At 50.3% G+C, this 14,910-nt stretch overlaps 1 protein-coding gene across 3 annotated transcripts; it reads right to left on the bottom strand.

Moving 5' to 3' along the window:
• Positions 1-704: 704 nt before the first annotated feature.
• On the bottom strand, positions 705-8,848 carry TOR1B (torsin family 1 member B). 3 transcript variants are annotated; one of them, XM_002820296.6, is made up of 5 exons: positions 8,557-8,848; positions 7,638-7,903; positions 4,604-4,779; positions 2,947-3,074; positions 705-2,637 (listed from the first exon to the last, which is right to left on the bottom strand). In XM_002820296.6, the coding sequence occupies exons 1-5, from the start codon at positions 8,753-8,755 to the stop codon at positions 2,396-2,398; spliced, it is 1,011 nt and encodes a 336-aa protein (XP_002820342.1). In that variant the 5' UTR covers positions 8,756-8,848; the 3' UTR covers positions 705-2,395. The 3 variants fall into 3 exon arrangements, 2 of the variants coding, with proteins under 2 accessions (XP_002820342.1, XP_054377174.1); XM_054521199.2 differs by lacking the exons at positions 705-2,637; positions 4,604-4,779 and having other exon boundaries at positions 2,950-3,074; positions 8,557-8,819; XR_008510158.2 differs by lacking the exons at positions 705-2,637; positions 2,947-3,074 and having other exon boundaries at positions 4,646-4,779; positions 7,497-7,903; positions 8,557-8,819.
• Between the last annotated feature and the right edge of the window lie 6,062 nt (positions 8,849-14,910).

Raw genomic sequence — 14,910 nt, 5'->3', positions numbered from 1 at the left:
AATGGCAGGATCTCGGCTCACTACCTCTGCCTCCCAGGTTCAAGCGATTCTCCTGCCTCAGCCTCCGTAGTAGCTGGGATTACAGGCATGTGCCACCACACCCAGCTAATTTTGTATTTTTAGTAGAGATGGGGTTTCTCCATGTTGGTCAGGCTGGTCTCAAACTCCCCCTCAGGTGATCAGCCCACCTCGGCCTCCCAAAGTGCTGGAATTATAGGTGTGAGCCACTGCACCCGGCCAGGATTTATTTACCAGTTTCAATGGTTAGGTTTCCTCACCTGAGCTCAGGTTCAGGATGTCAGAGGTGAGTTTTACTTTACCAGTACCTCAGTTCCTCCCACGTTAATTTTGGGAGAAAGTCCATCTCTTTGATGAAATATCCATCAGCTAATTTAACTTCTATTTGTCTGGGGAAGAGCCTTTAAGGTAAATATTGCTTCTGTGTCGCGCTGACTGCCCACCTGCCTGTCCCAGATACGGTGAGTCTCACAGCTGTGCTGCTGAAATTTGTTCTGAACTTTGGAACCAAATAAACTAGAAAAAAAGAGTTAGCAAGTGGCATTTCACATGATAAAATCTAGGCTTTACTATTTTATAGTCAGTAGGTCAATAAAGCTCTCGTCCACATCTTACAAGGGAGGTGGGGGAGGCGGGGTCATGATCAACCATGGCCTTTTCAAGTTACAAATCAGTAACGGCAGTCCAAAGGTGGCAAACACATATTTATTGCATCACTGTAAACAGAGAAAATCTTGTCTCCTCTCGACCAAATGCCCAAAAGGTTATAAAGGTAGTATAACTTAGCTCCAATTTGAGGATACGTACTAAAAATTTTAAACGTCACCTTGGTGTTTTTTTCAAGACTAAGTGTGCTACCCGTAAGGCATTTCCATATCATAAATTAACTCTACCATATTTTTATGTAAAAATGCTGCAGGTTGTTGTGTCTGCAGCTGTGCTGCGGTTATGAGGCAGACACGATGATTCACACTGGCTGGAAGCTAAGTCTCACGTCCCAGGGATCAGGGCAGTCCAGCCTGGTGCTGCCACAAACGGTGGTGGTATCAGGTCACACCTAGGACCTGCCACTTTAGACTGACCTTGTTTGATCCACGGTTGTGACCATGTATTACCACAAATTTAACAATAAAAAATTGTTTTAAGAGTATCTGAGAAAGGACTAAGCAGTCATTCCATTTTGTGTCCTTCCCTTGTTTTAAAATAAGCAACGTCCTATACTTCCATCATTTAAGATCAAGCTGACTTGTTCAGTCTGGGCCCATGTCATCCTTCCAGAACAAGCACATCCTAGGATTTCAAATGGTTCTACAAAATAAAAGTGAGAGATTGACCCAAGTATAAAGTCCTAACAAGCATCTCACCATGGGAACCAACGACTCAAATTCAAAGCCAACGGTCTCATTGTGATTCAACTCTATGATATATGGTTGGGGGGACTCTAGCAGAAAGCCAAGCTGAGATATGGCACAAGGCAGGCTGGGGCTGATACCAGCTGAGATAGTGAAGGATTCCACAACCAGGGCTGTATTAGCAGCCAGAGCAATGGACAGACGGGAGGGACCTGTCTGTCCAGGTCTGCTGCAGAGGTCTTAGGTGAAGGCCCCACCCCACACACAGACAGGTCAGCTCAGATCAAGAGTGCTCAGCGGGCACCGGCCACATTCTCCGGTCAGACGCCGTCTGCACCTCCACCCCCGATTTTAACTGAATATACTTCAAGTCAGTGAACTCTGTGTAAAGAACAAAACAGAGCAAAAGGATGTTTTTGGCCAATGAGAACACAGTGCCCCCCAGCCTGCTGGTGAGAACCACCCAGTGCCCCCCAGCCTGCAGCAAGTCCCTGGACTCCTTTAGTTGTGACAGTAACTTCTGAGGCGCGGGTGCTGTGGGTCAGAAGCTATGGCCGGGCCTGCCACGCACAGCTGTCTTCAGGCACTTCCGTCGTGGTCAGTGCATTAAGTGTGAAGGGGATTTTTAAAAGTTCATCTTCAGCTGCAAAGAACAGCTGGACTGCTGTCATCTTGCTAAATGACAAATGCACACAATACATTCACGTGTTTTCCACAGTCAACTCTTAGATTCTATATCCCAGCTGGGCACGGTGGCTCATGCCTGTAATCCCAGCTACTTGGGAGGCTGAGGCATGAGAATCACTCAAACCGGGAGCGGAGGTTGCAGTGAGTTGAGGATTGCACCACTGCACTCCAGCTTCGATGATGGAGTGAGACCTCGTCTCAAAAAAAAGATTCTATATCCCAAAAGTCTAAGGTGCAAACAGGCAAAACCCCAAAGCGGTCTTCAGGGTTCTTCTGAAAGGCAAGGCCTCTGGTGTGCGGAGCCTCCCAGCTGTCTCCTACCCCATCTGGATAGGAGGTCAGTGGAAATCAAGCCGCGACTGCACAGTCTTGCATCCCTTGTCTGAGTAGATTTTCTCGTCTCTGGGGAAAAACGTCATTTCCTCTGCCACTCTTGTGACAATGTCTTCATCTATAGCAGAACCACGGGCCCTCATCTCGGCCCTCACACACATTTTCACATGTCTGTACTCCAAAGGCAGGAAGGGGATAAAGTAATCAATGAGGTTTTTGTCAATCAGTCCACTATGCCACAGGCCACCTGCGGAACAAAACACAGCTGGGTTTCCTGCCACCACCGCCACGTGGCCAAGCTCCAATCCCGACCCTCAGCATATTCCTCATGTCCGTACCCCCTGAGAGAGTCTCTTGTCAGTGCGCAACAAGCCCATGTAGGACTCAGCTGGACACTCATTCACTGGTTTCTAGGACAGTATGCCCTAAGAAAATTCCTGACTTTAGCAAAGCAAGGAAATCCAGTGGGATCCTGTGGCTTTGTGAAACACTCAATGAAAGAGCAGACGGCTCACTGCTGGACAGTTAAGGGGCTCCTTTACCCTGGTGGACTCACTGTGTTTATTATTGAAGACTCCGACAGACAGTACAGGTTCCAAGTCCTTCAGCTGAATGTCTTCCCTCTTTCTTCCGGCCCGCCAAAAGTCAAGAGCCGTCTTAGTTATAAGGTCCCCGCCTGCGTTGCTGAGTTTGCCAGAGAAATAAAGATTAAAATCACACATTAAGACTTCTGTGTCTGCTGGGCGTGGTGGCTCACACCTGTAATCCCAGCACTTTGGGAGGCCGAGGCAGGTGGATCACCTGAGGTCGGGAGTTCGAGGCCAGCCTGACCAACATAGAGTAACCCCATCTCTACTAAAAACACAAAAATTAGCCAGGCTAATGGTGGTGCATGCCTGTAATCCCAGCTACACGGGAGGCTGAGGCAGGAGAATCATTTGAACCCAGGAGGCAGAGGTTGCGGCGACCCGAGATCATGCCATTGCACTCCAGCCTGGACAACAAAAATGAAACTTGGTCTCAAAAAAAAAAAAAAAAAAAGACTTCTGTGTCTTACCAAGAAATGAACCTGCTCTAAGTCTATTTTTCCTTTTGAAACACTCTGTCACCCAGGCTGGAGTGCAGTGGTGCAATATCGGCTCACTGCAACCTTCACCTTCCAGGTTCAAGCGATTCTTCTGCCTCAACCTCCTGAGTAGCTGGGATTACAGGCACCCGCCACCATGCCCCTTCTAATTTTTGTATTTTTAGTAGACACGGGGTTTCACCATGTTGGCCAGCCTGGTCTTGAACTCCTGACCTCAAGTGATCTGCCCACCTTGGCCTCCCAAAGTGCTAGGATTACAGGTGTGAGCCACCACACCCGGCCAAAGATCTATTTTTCATCAAAGAATATTTACTGAGTGCTACTAGACAAAAAAGTGTCTGCTCTCATGGAACCTAAAATGTTTATTCACAACTAGCTGGGATAATGCTATGGCCCTTTATAACCCTAAAAACCAACATGCACAGTTAATAAAATTAACTGTTTTCATTTCTGTTTCATTTTTAGGGTCGGGGTCTTGATTGTCACCCAGGCTGGAGTGCAGTGGTATGATCATAGCTCAATAAAACCTTGAACTCCCGGGCTCAACCAATCCTCCTGCCTCGACTTCCTCAGGGAGCTGGGACTCCAGGCACATGCCACCATGCCCAGCTAAAATTGCCTGCTATCAGTGATTATTTCTTTTTTTTTGAGACAGTCTCGCTCTGTCATCCAGGCTGGAGTGCAGTGGTGTGATCTCGGCTCACTGCAAGCTCTGCCTCCCGGGTTCATGCCATTCTCTTGCTTCAGCCTCCCGAGTAGATGGGACTAGGCGCCCGCCACCACACCCGGCTAATTTTTGTATTTTTAGTAGAGACAGGGTTTCACCATGTTAGCCAGGATGGTCTCAATCTCCTGGTGATCCGCCCGCCATGTCCTCCCAAAGTGCTGGGATTACAGGTGTGAGCCACCGCGCCTGGCCCAGTGATTATTTCTTTAGTTCATTTCCACAACCCACACTGTGTGCCATGCTGAGACTGGCAAAGGAAAAGTAAAGCAGTAGGTAAGTGCCTTGTGCAAAGCAGGCACTTTTGTCCTGGTAAACAAAGTGCTGATGGTCCTCAGGACCTCATTTTATCATTGAGAGAATGAAGGGCTTGTATGCCCCAAAAAACCGCCTCCCGCTGACCTGAGAAAGATGAAGATGGCTTTGCGGTAAGACACTCCGTCAACCTGCTCGTAGTAGTCTAGAAACGGCTTGATTGCGTCAATGATCCCGGGGTGCAATTTATCCATCTCGTCAAATATGAAAACAGAGTTCGCACATGCACTCACATTACCGCGGATCCACTTCTGTAACTGGTCCTGGACCGACCGTGAAAGAAGAAATAGGATGCGAAGCTCAAAGGGTGCACCAAAAGGAGCGCAGGCTCCATCTGCTCCTCATGCACTGAAGGACGAGGTCAGAGCTCTTAGAACGGCACCCTCACCCCCACTCGCTAGGTAGCAGCTTTTCTAAAACCTTCTCTCTAAAAAGTGGAAATTGGCAGAGATAGATGCTAAAATGCAGAGAAGTTTTTTCCTAACTCAAATGACATATTAAATGTGACTTTTTAAAGGTATAAGAGGTGCAAGATCCGTGATTCTTTTTTGTTTGTTTGTTTTTGGAAACAGGGTCTCACTCTATCCCCCAGGCTGGTGCGTAGTGGTGTGATCTCGGCTCACTGCAACCTCTACCTCTTGGGTTCAAGCGATTCCCCGGCCTCAGCCCCCTGTGTAGTTGGGACTACAGGCGCCCCCATCCCCTGCACCATGCCTGGCTAATTTTTGTATTTTTAGTAGAGACAGGGTTGTGCCATGTTGGCCAGGCTGGTCTCAAACTCCTGACCTCAGGTGATCCACCCACCTCACCCTCCCAGAGTGATGAGATTACAGGAATGAGCCACCCGGCAAAATCCGTGAATATCATTCGCTGCTAACCTAGCCATAGTTTTCATCTCTCTTGGACTACAATCTCAAGTTAGTACTATCAGACATACTGAGGAATAAGGAACTGGATCAAGACCTGCACAGTGCACAGTGCCCCAGACCAACAGAGCTGACTCAAGGGCATTTCATGAAAAGCATCTATTCCAGATGCTTTCTTGTAACAAACATAAAGACACTCAGGCAACAAGCCCTTAACCCCAAAGTGTGAAAGGCTATACCATGAAGCTCCCCCAGACATGCCCTCATCCATTTATAGTACTCTGTTTCCAGAGATTTATAAAGAATGTAAAAAACAAGAAAATCCTTCCTTCCTTCCTTTTTGGCAGTCTTCCCTGTCTCATGTCAGTTTGTAGGGCAAACACTTCTACTTCCTTGTTCAGTTAAGTTTCTATTTCTTTCTTCAGTCCCCACCCAACAGGAGGAATTTTTTTTTTTGAGATAGAGTCTTACTCTGTCGCCCAGACTGGAATGCAGTGACATGACCATGGTTCATTGTAGGCTCAGCCTCCTGGGCTCAAGCGATCCTCCCATCTCAGCCTCCCAAGTAGCTGGGACTACAGGTGCATGCCACTACACCTGGCTAATTTTTTTATTTTTTGTAGAGATGGGGTCTTGCTATGTTGCCAGTGGGAATGTTAACCTTGACAAGGGCAACATTCATTTAAATGAGAACTCACCCTCCTAGACAACTTAATATAAAATGAATGTGGAAACAATATCTCAAAAGGAGAAACGGTCTCAAGGTTCAGTTCTTTGAGGCTTCCTTTGAAGAAAGCAATGCCAAGGACATGAAGGATGGGAGGAACAAAGGGAATAAAACCTGTTTAAGAGAAAAAAGACCTCTAGGCTACACTGCAAAGAGCAGAGGCAAAGCTGAGGCTGCACCAGAGGTGGGCAGCATTGAATGAAGCCACGCCCGAGCAATCCTTGAAGACTGACTGCCCCTTCTCACCAACTGCACTACTGGGGATGTGGAATCCCTTCACTCACCAGAGAAGGTGGTTACCATGTCAACTGGGAGTTGGGAGGTTTTGGTTCAAGGTCCTGCTCTGCTACAAAGATTGTAAGGAGTAAGTCACCTTGCTTCTCTTGGCTCCAGGCTCCATCTTTTTTTTTTTTTCTTTTTTCTGAGACAGTCTCACTCTGTTGCCCAGGCTGGGGTGCAGTGGCAAAATCTCAGCTGACTGCAACCTCTGCCTCCCGGGTTCAAGCGATTCTCCTGCCTCAGCCTCCCAAGTAGCTGGAATTACAGGCGCACGCCATCACGCCCGGCTAATTTTGTATTTTCAGTAGAGACGGGGTTTCTCCATGTTGGTCAGGCTAGTCTCGAACTCCCGACCTCAGGTGATCCGCCCGCCTCGGCGGATCCCAAAGTGCTGGGATTACAGGCGTGAGCCAGTGCACCTGGCCCTGACTACATCCCCCTTTTTTTTTTTTTTTGAGACAGAGTCTCACTGTGTCGCCCAGCCTGGAGTGCAGTGCCGCGATCTCGGCTCACTGCAAGCTCCACCTCCCGGGTTCACGCCATTCTCCTGCCTCAGCCTCCCCAGTAGCTGGGACAACAGGCGCCCGCCACCATGCCCGGCTAATTTTTTGTATTTTTAATAGAGACGGGGTCTCACCGTGTTAGCCAGGATGGTCTCAATCTCCTGACCTCGTGATCCGCCCCCCTCGGCCTCTGAAAGTGCTGGGATTACAGGCGTGAGCCACTGCGCCCGGCCTTTTTTTTCTTTTTTTTCTGAGACAGAGTACAGTGGCACGATCTCAGCTCACTGCAACCTCTGCCACCCAGGTTCAAGCGATTCTCCTGCCTCAGCCTCCCAAGTAGCTGGGATTACAGGTGCGTGCCACCGTGCCCAGGTAATTTTTGTACTTTTAGATAGAGATGGGGTTTCACCATATTGGCCAGGCTGGTCTCAACTCCTGGCCTCAAGTGATCCACCCGCCTCGGCCTCCCAAAGTGCTGGGATTACAGGCGTGAGCCAGGGCGCCAGGCCCTTGGCTCCATCTTCTAATGGAAATAACATGCCCTACCCCACTGGACTGTTTTGGAACCAAGTAAGAGAAATGTTGTAGGAGAGCTTTGTAACTACCTGGACTAAGTGTGCCTTAACTCAGTGGAGCCGGGGGCTACAGCAACACAAAGGAAAGAGAAGCAGAGGCCAGAGTTAGTGAGCAGGTCACCCGGACCAGTCCGACTGGCCTGCGGACGAGATAATAGCGGGTTCTCTTGCCTGGTACAGTTTTATCTTCTGCTCATGAGGGAAGTGCAGAGTCGATACAAACAGGTGGACAAAGTTACTCTTCAGACCTTTTGGGTGAAGATTTTCAGCCACAATTTGACTGACAAAATTCTTGCCTGTGCCAGCCCAGCCGTGTAAGGAAAGGGTCAGTGGTTTCTTGGGATTTTTGTTGTTCCTGAAGCCAGTCAGCGCCTTGAAAATCACTTCCGTGGCTAGATGCTGTCCAAACAGCTTCTCCTCCAAATCCAGCTTGAGAGCTGCAGTAACAGCCCCAGAAGAGAGAGAGAAACAGACCTTAAAAATGCATCAGCAACGCAGCACTTTCTTAGCTGGCCAAAGCAAGAAGCACAGATTATCCAGGGACACAGCAGGGTGTCTGCCAAACCCTAGGGCCGAGGCAGTCAAACGATGCCACTTTCAAGATTATGTGGAGGTTCTTAACGCTTCGAGGTCTGATAAGGAAGCTAAATGTTCATTCATTCAGAGATGAACCATCGCTTGACCGAGCGCTTGCTAATCCCAGCCATCCCTGCTGGCCTGCAGGAAAACCAAGGGCCAAATGTGGGCTTTCTGGGCGACGCAACACGTCTGAAAGCTACTTAATAGGGTTGGCAGAGCGCAGAAGGGCCGCCCACCTACTTTCCGTTTCTTCCGCTTGTGATCCCCAGGAAAGGGAGCTTTAGAAAGACGCAGGGGCAGCCCCACGATCTGGAGACCGTTTGCGAAGGCACCGCTTCTGCGTTCCCGCGAACGGTTCCGGGGCCGCCCCATCCGCTCCCCGCCCACCCCACCTGGGACCACCGCCGTCTAGATGCCGAGGGCCCGGTCCGTGCCAGGCGCCCACGAGGCCGTCCCTCCGCGCCCCCGCGCCCCCCGCAGCGCCGACCCACAGCTCGCGCTCGCGCCGTACCCGAAGCGTTGAGCGGCCGCTCCTCCCGGCAGCACTCGGCGAAGCGGCAGTAGATGTCATTGTAGGACAGGTAGCCGGTGATGGCCGACGCGGCCCCGATGGCTAGGCCCACGGTGATGGGCTCGAACGCTGCCACCACTCGGGCCGCCAGCAGCAGCGCCAGCGCCGCGGCGCCCCGGAGCCACCCAGCCCGCAACATCCCGCTCCTCGCAGCCCGCAGAAGCCGCTGAGCCAGGCGCCCCGCGGCCAAACGGCAGGACGGACTTCCGCTCGTGCGTCACTTCCGCCCCTCAGACCCGCCCACTCCCTTGGGGGCGGCCATCTTGGTGAGGGGGCGGAGAGGAGGGCGGTGCCATCGTTCTTGTGAGTGGTCCGAAGGTGTAGGTGATTGTTTTGTTTCCCTTTTCTTTCTTTTAAAAACATTTTTTCGGGCCGGGAGCGGTGGCTCACGCCTGTAATCCCAGGACTTTGGGAGGCCGAGCCGAGATCACGCCATTGCACTCCAGCCTGGGCAACAAGAGTGAAACAATATCTCAAAAAAAAAAAAAATTTTTTTTGTGGCCGGGCGCCGTCGCTCACGCCTGTAATCCCAGCACTTTGGGAAGCTGAAGCGGGCGGATCACCTGATGTCAGGAGTTCGAGACCAGCCTGCCCAACGTGGCGAAACTCCGTCTCTACTAAAAATACAAAAAATTAGCCGGGTGTGGTGGCGGGCGCCTGTAATCGCAGCTACTCGGGAGGTTGAGACAGGAGAATCTCTCGAACCCAGGAGGCAGAGGTTGCAGTTAGCCGAGATCGTGCCACTGCACTCCAGCCTGGGCGACAAGAGCGAAACTCTGTCTCAAAAAAAAAAAAAAAAAGGCTGGCCTGGCGCGGCGGCTCACGCCTGTAATCCCAGCACTTTGGGAGGCTGAGGCAGGCGGATCACGAGGTCAGGAGATCAAGACCATCCTGGCTAACAGTGAAACCCCACCTCTACGAAAAATACAAAAAGTTAGCCGGGCATGGTGGTGGGCGCCTGTAGTCCCAGCTACTCGGGAGGCTGAGGCAGGAGAATGGCGTTAACCCGAGAGGCGGAGCTTGCAGTGAGCCGAGATGGTGCCACCCACTGCACTCCAGCCTGGGCGACAGAGCGAGACTCCCTCTCAAAAGAAAAAGAAAAAAAGCCAAAAAAATTGTTTTAAAACTTTCTTATTTTTTTTCTCGTCTGATATGTATATTGGGGACAGGGTCTGGCTCTGTCGCCCAGGCTGGAGCGCAGTGGCAGGATCTCGGCTCGCTGCAACCTCTTCCTCCCAGGTTCAAGCGATTCTCCCATCTCAGCCGCCGGAGAAGCTGGGATTACAGGTGCCCGCCAACACGCCCAGCCAACTTTTGTGTTTTTAGTAGAGACGGGGTTTCGCCATGTGGCCCAAGCTGGTCTCGAACGCCTGACCTCAAGCGATCCACCTGCCTCCGTCTTCCAAAGCCTGGGGTTACAGGAGTGGGCTCAAGGCTGGATTTGTTTTCTTGAGAGCTTCTCGGAGCCCTCAAACTTTGCTTTGTCATCCCTTCCTTCACTTCCCCGGAGGTATAATGTGCGTTTCTCGGGTCGGCCCACCTGCCTGCCTTCTTCCTGAAACAGCTGCGAACTCTTGGTGCTGCGCCCTAGACTAAGCACTGGGGATGCAGCAGCCCCAGGAGAGACCTGCCCAGGCTTCCACACTCAAACCCCGAGGTCCATTCTTTCATTCAGCACGCTAGGTGGCAGGCCCCTTGCTGGATGCCAGGAAAGACAGCAGAGGAGGGGACGGAGTTGGCCCCTGCCCTCTCAGAGCTGACAGTCTATGGGGGAGGCCGACAAAGGGGTAAGGCCCAGGGCTGAGTGGGCAGAGAAGTATAGGGCAGTGGTATAGGGAAGGCTTTTGTCTAAGCTGGGCACTGAGGGAGTTAGGCCAGGCAAAAAATGAGGAGTAGAGTGTTTGATGCAGAAAACAACAGCCAGTTTGGAGAACTGAAAGGATTCCACATGGTGGAAGGTGGTGAGAGATAGGGATGAAGAATCAGGCAGAGACTGGAAGGTGAAGTCCTTGCGAATGTTGTAAGGAGTTTGGCCTCTGTTCTGGGGGGTAATAGGGAGCCACAGAGGGTTTTACACAGGCAGCAACATGGTCAGATCAGAGACCATTCTGGCTGCTGGGTTCACAAGAAATGGAAGGCAGAGAGCCAGTGAAGAGGCTGTTGCCATGGTCCAGGTAACTAGTCAGGGAGACAGATGAGTAAGCAGGCAGCTTATGTCCAGGGTGAACTGGGGCTGTAATGCAGGACGCACAGAGGCCTGTGGGTGGGGAGGGATCTTCTCCCTATCTCAGTTGCAATCTAAAGAATGAATGTACGGGCGCGGTGGCTCATGCCCGTAATCCCAGGACTTTGGGAGGCCGAGGCGGGCAGATCACCTGAGGTCAGGAGTTCGAGACCAGCCTGGCCAGCATGGTGAAATCCCGTCTCTACAAAAAATACAAAAATTAGTCAGGTGTGGTGGTGCGCGCCTGTAATCCCAGGTACTTGGGAGGCTGAGACAGGAAAATGGCTTGAACCCATGAGGCAGAGGTTTCAGTGAGCCGAGATTGCGCCACTGCATTCCAGCCTGGGTGACAGAGCAAGACTCCGTCTCAAAAAAAAAAAAAAGAAATTGGCCGTGGGAAGTGGCTCAAACTTTTTTTTTTTTTTTTTTTGAGACAGAAGCTCACTCTGTTGCCCAGGCTGGAGTGCAGAGTGCAGTGGCATGATCTCGGCTCACTGCAACCTCTGTCTCCTAGGTTCAAGCAATTCTCCTGCCTCAGCCTCCCGAGTAGCTGGGATTACATGTGTGCATCACGATGCCCAGCTTTTTTTTTTTTTTTTTTGAGATGGAGTCTCTCTCTGTTACCCAGGCTGGAGTGCAGTGGCATGATCTCCGCTCACTGCAACCTCTGCCTCCTGGGTTCAAGCCATTCTCCTGCCTCAGCCTCCCCAGTAGCTGAGATTACAGGTGTGCACCACCACGCCCAGCTAATTTGTGTATTTTTAGTAGAGGCGGGGTTCACCATGTTGGCTAGGATGGTCTCCAACTCTTGACCTCGTGATCCGCCCGCCTCAGCCTCCCAAAGTGCTGGGATTACAGGTGTAGCCACCGCGCTTGGCCTATTTTTTGTAGTTTTAGTAGAGATTTAGTAGAGATGGAGTTTCACCATGTTGGCCAGGCTGGTTTGGAACTCCTGACCTCAAGTGATCCGCCTGCCTTGGCCTCCCAAAGTGCTGAGGTTACAGATGTGAACCACCACTCCTAGCCCACAAACTTTTCTAAGTAATTACACAACTAAAAGTGTATGGAAAATGTATCTCTTAATAGGATGGATGGTGTTCGCTCTTTTTTTTTTTTTTTCCATTTACTTCGTACATCCATAGGAAGAAATTACTAAGTGACTTTTCCCCTTTCCAAGTAGCCAGAGGCCAATGGGAAAGGGGAAATGAGAAGGAGCGTGGGGCCGCTGGGGCCACCAGTGCCACACCCAGGGAGGAATGAGGAAAAGAGGTTGAGTTTCTGGAATTAGGATCCTTGGAGTGATCCACTCTTATGCACCCTTAGGAAGTCTTCACCTACCTCAGAGGGTCACATACCCCAGGCTGAAGAGGCCTGGCCTAGGGCAGGAAAGTCCCACCACCAAGAATGTCACCACCACTGCCCGAAAGAGTCAGGCTGCGCTGGCACCTCTCCAAGGGCCGTCTAACAAGCAGCCTGGCACCCAGGGCCACGCTGTCTGTCTAATCGAAATGCTTCTCCAGCTGACCGTGAGGACCGAGAGGCTGCCTTGGGCAAGTCCAGTGTGTTCACCAGGGTGCAGCCACGTGGGACAAAGAGGCAGCTCTGCTATCTCCAGAGGCTTTGCAGCATCAGGAGTTGGGAGGGAGAAGAGGAGGTTGGGATTATAAATCACAACCTGGTTTGTTCCCTCTCTTCCTAGCTGAGTGGCTCTGGAAATGTGATGCCACCTTTCTGGGACTCAGTTTCCCTAATTGTAAAGTGGGGATCACAACAGTCCCTTCTTGGAGTTGTTGGGGTACCAGTGAGCTGATGCACATGGAGCACTTAACACCGCATAGAGTAAGAGTTCAACAGGAACCATTTGCTGGGACTATCACCTCCTTTGACCCTCTCAACATCCTGTGAAGTTCACAAGTCAGGAGAGACAGTTTAGCTCACAAAGGAAATGTTTGTTGTCTTTAAGGATTATACCAGGGTGCTGGCAGGATTTGATGAGTGGTGTTTAGATAGATCTGGAATTACAAAAGCTCAGTAACTGATATTCATCAAACAAAATACACACGATGTCCTGCAAGACACAAGTGGATTGGTGTCATGGTTAGTCCCCATTGTGGTGGTGGTAAGAGGTGGAGCCTTTTTCGAGGTGATTAGGCCAAGAGGGCTCTACCCTCATTAATGGAATTCATACCCTTATAAAAAGGGCTTGAGGATGGGTGCAGTGGCTCACGCCTGTAATCCCAGCACTTTGGGAGACGGAGGTGGGCGGATCACAAGGTCAGGAGATCGAGACCATCCTGGCTAACACGGTGAAACCCCGTCTCTACTAAAAATACAAAAAATTAGTCGGGCGTGGTGGTGGGCGCCTGTAATCCCAGCTACTCGGGAGGCTGAGGGAGAAGAATCGCCTGAAGCCGGGAGGTAGAGGTTGCAGTGAGCTGAGATCATGCCACTGCACTCCAGCCTGGGCGACAGAGTGAGACTCCATCTCAAAAAAAAAAAAAAAAGGCTTGAGGGGCTGGGCGCGGGCACACTCACACCTATAATCCCAGCATTTCGGGAGGCAGGTGGATCACTTAAGGCCAGGAGTTCAAGACCAGTCTGGCTAACATGGTGAAACCCTGTGTCTACTAAAAAATACAAAAAATAGCCAGGTGTGGTATCGGGCACCTGTAATCCCAACTACTCGGGAGGCTAAAGCAAGAGAATCACTTGAGCCTGGGAGGTAGAGGTTGCAGTGAGCCGAGATCGTGCCACTGCACTCCAGCCTGGGCAACAGAGCAAGATTCTGTCTCAAAAAAAGGGCTTGAGGGAACTAGCTAGACCCTTCCACTTCTGCCTGGTGAGGACACAGCAAGAAGGCGCTGTTCTGGAAGCAGAAGGCAACCTTCACCAGGCACCAAATCTGCTGGTGTCTTGATCTTGTTCTCCCCAGCCTCCAGAACTGTGAGAAATAAATTTCTTTTTAATTGTTTTTCCTTTTTAAAAAAAATTTTGGCCAGGCGTGGTGGCTCCTGCCTGTAATCCCAGCACTTTGGAAGGCTGAGGCAGGCGGATCACTTGAGGTCAGGAGTCTGAGACCAGCCTGGCCAACATGGCAAAACCCCGTCTCTACTAAAAATACAAAAATTAGCCAGGCATAGGGGCGCACACCTGTAATCCCAGCTACTCAGGAGGCTGAGGCAGGAGAATCACTTGAACCCGGGAGGCGGAGGTTACAGTAAGCCCAGATTGTGCCACTGCACTTCAGCCTGGGCCATAGTGCGAGACTCCTTCTCAAAAAAAAAAAATGTTTGTAACCCATTTATGTTATTTTGAGCAATTGTATACTAAAAATAATCCAAAAGAAATATTTCATACCTAGGGCTTTGTGGTCACCAGAAAAAAAATATATATATATTAGGTTTTATAGTTTTAGGCCGCACCCGGCCTATGTTAAGTTTTCATTTGTAATATATACATATTTTTGTTGCAGAGAAATAAGATAGCATGATCAATAAGATGGTTAGGCAAAAAAAAAAAAAAAGGGAAAGAAAAAATTTCATTAACATGACATTTGATGAGAGAGTGAAATGGAAATACGGGTTCTAGTACAAAAAAGATCATAAGTGTCTGACTTGTTCATGTGTTTGATACATGGATGATGGGAGGTTACATTGCTGTGGCATCTAGATTCCACTGAGTAATTAGACAAGCAATACAACAGTGTTATCTTTTTTTTTTTTTTTTTGAGATGGAGTCTCGCTCTGTCGCCCAGGCTGGAGCGCAGTGGTGAGGTCTCGGGTTCACACCTCCCGGGTTCACACCATTCTCCTGCCTCAGCCTCCCGAGTAGCTGGGACTACAGGCGCCTGCCACCACGCCCGGCTAATTTTTTTTTTTTTTTGTATTTTTAGTAGAGATGGAGTTTCACCATGTTAGCCAGGATGGTCTCGATCTCCTGACCTCGTGATCTGCCCGCCTCGGCCTCCCAAAGTGCTGGGATTACAGGCTTGAGCTACCGCGCCTGGCCCTACAGTGTTATCTTAAAGTGCAAAAATTATGTCCTTTGTGACCATTTAAACTCACAATAGG

This window comes from Pongo abelii, chromosome 13 (genome assembly GCF_028885655.2).
Source record: "Pongo abelii isolate AG06213 chromosome 13, NHGRI_mPonAbe1-v2.0_pri, whole genome shotgun sequence".
NCBI classification, from domain to species: Eukaryota; Metazoa; Chordata; class Mammalia; order Primates; family Hominidae; genus Pongo; species Pongo abelii.
This window is presented reverse-complemented; position numbering and strand designations above follow the sequence as displayed.

Coding starts and splice junctions, on each gene's coding strand:
- TOR1B (XM_002820296.6), bottom strand. CDS start 8,755: ATGTTGCGGGCTGGGTGGCTCCGGGGCGCCGCGGCGCTGGCGCTGCTG. Junction 4,780..7,637: donor AGAAGATAAAACTGTACCAG/GCAAGAGAACCC, acceptor CGGTCGGTCCAG/GACCAGTTACAGAAGTGGAT. Junction 2,638..2,946: donor AGTCTTCAATAATAAACACA/GTGAGTCCACCA, acceptor TTTGTTCCGCAG/GTGGCCTGTGGCATAGTGGA.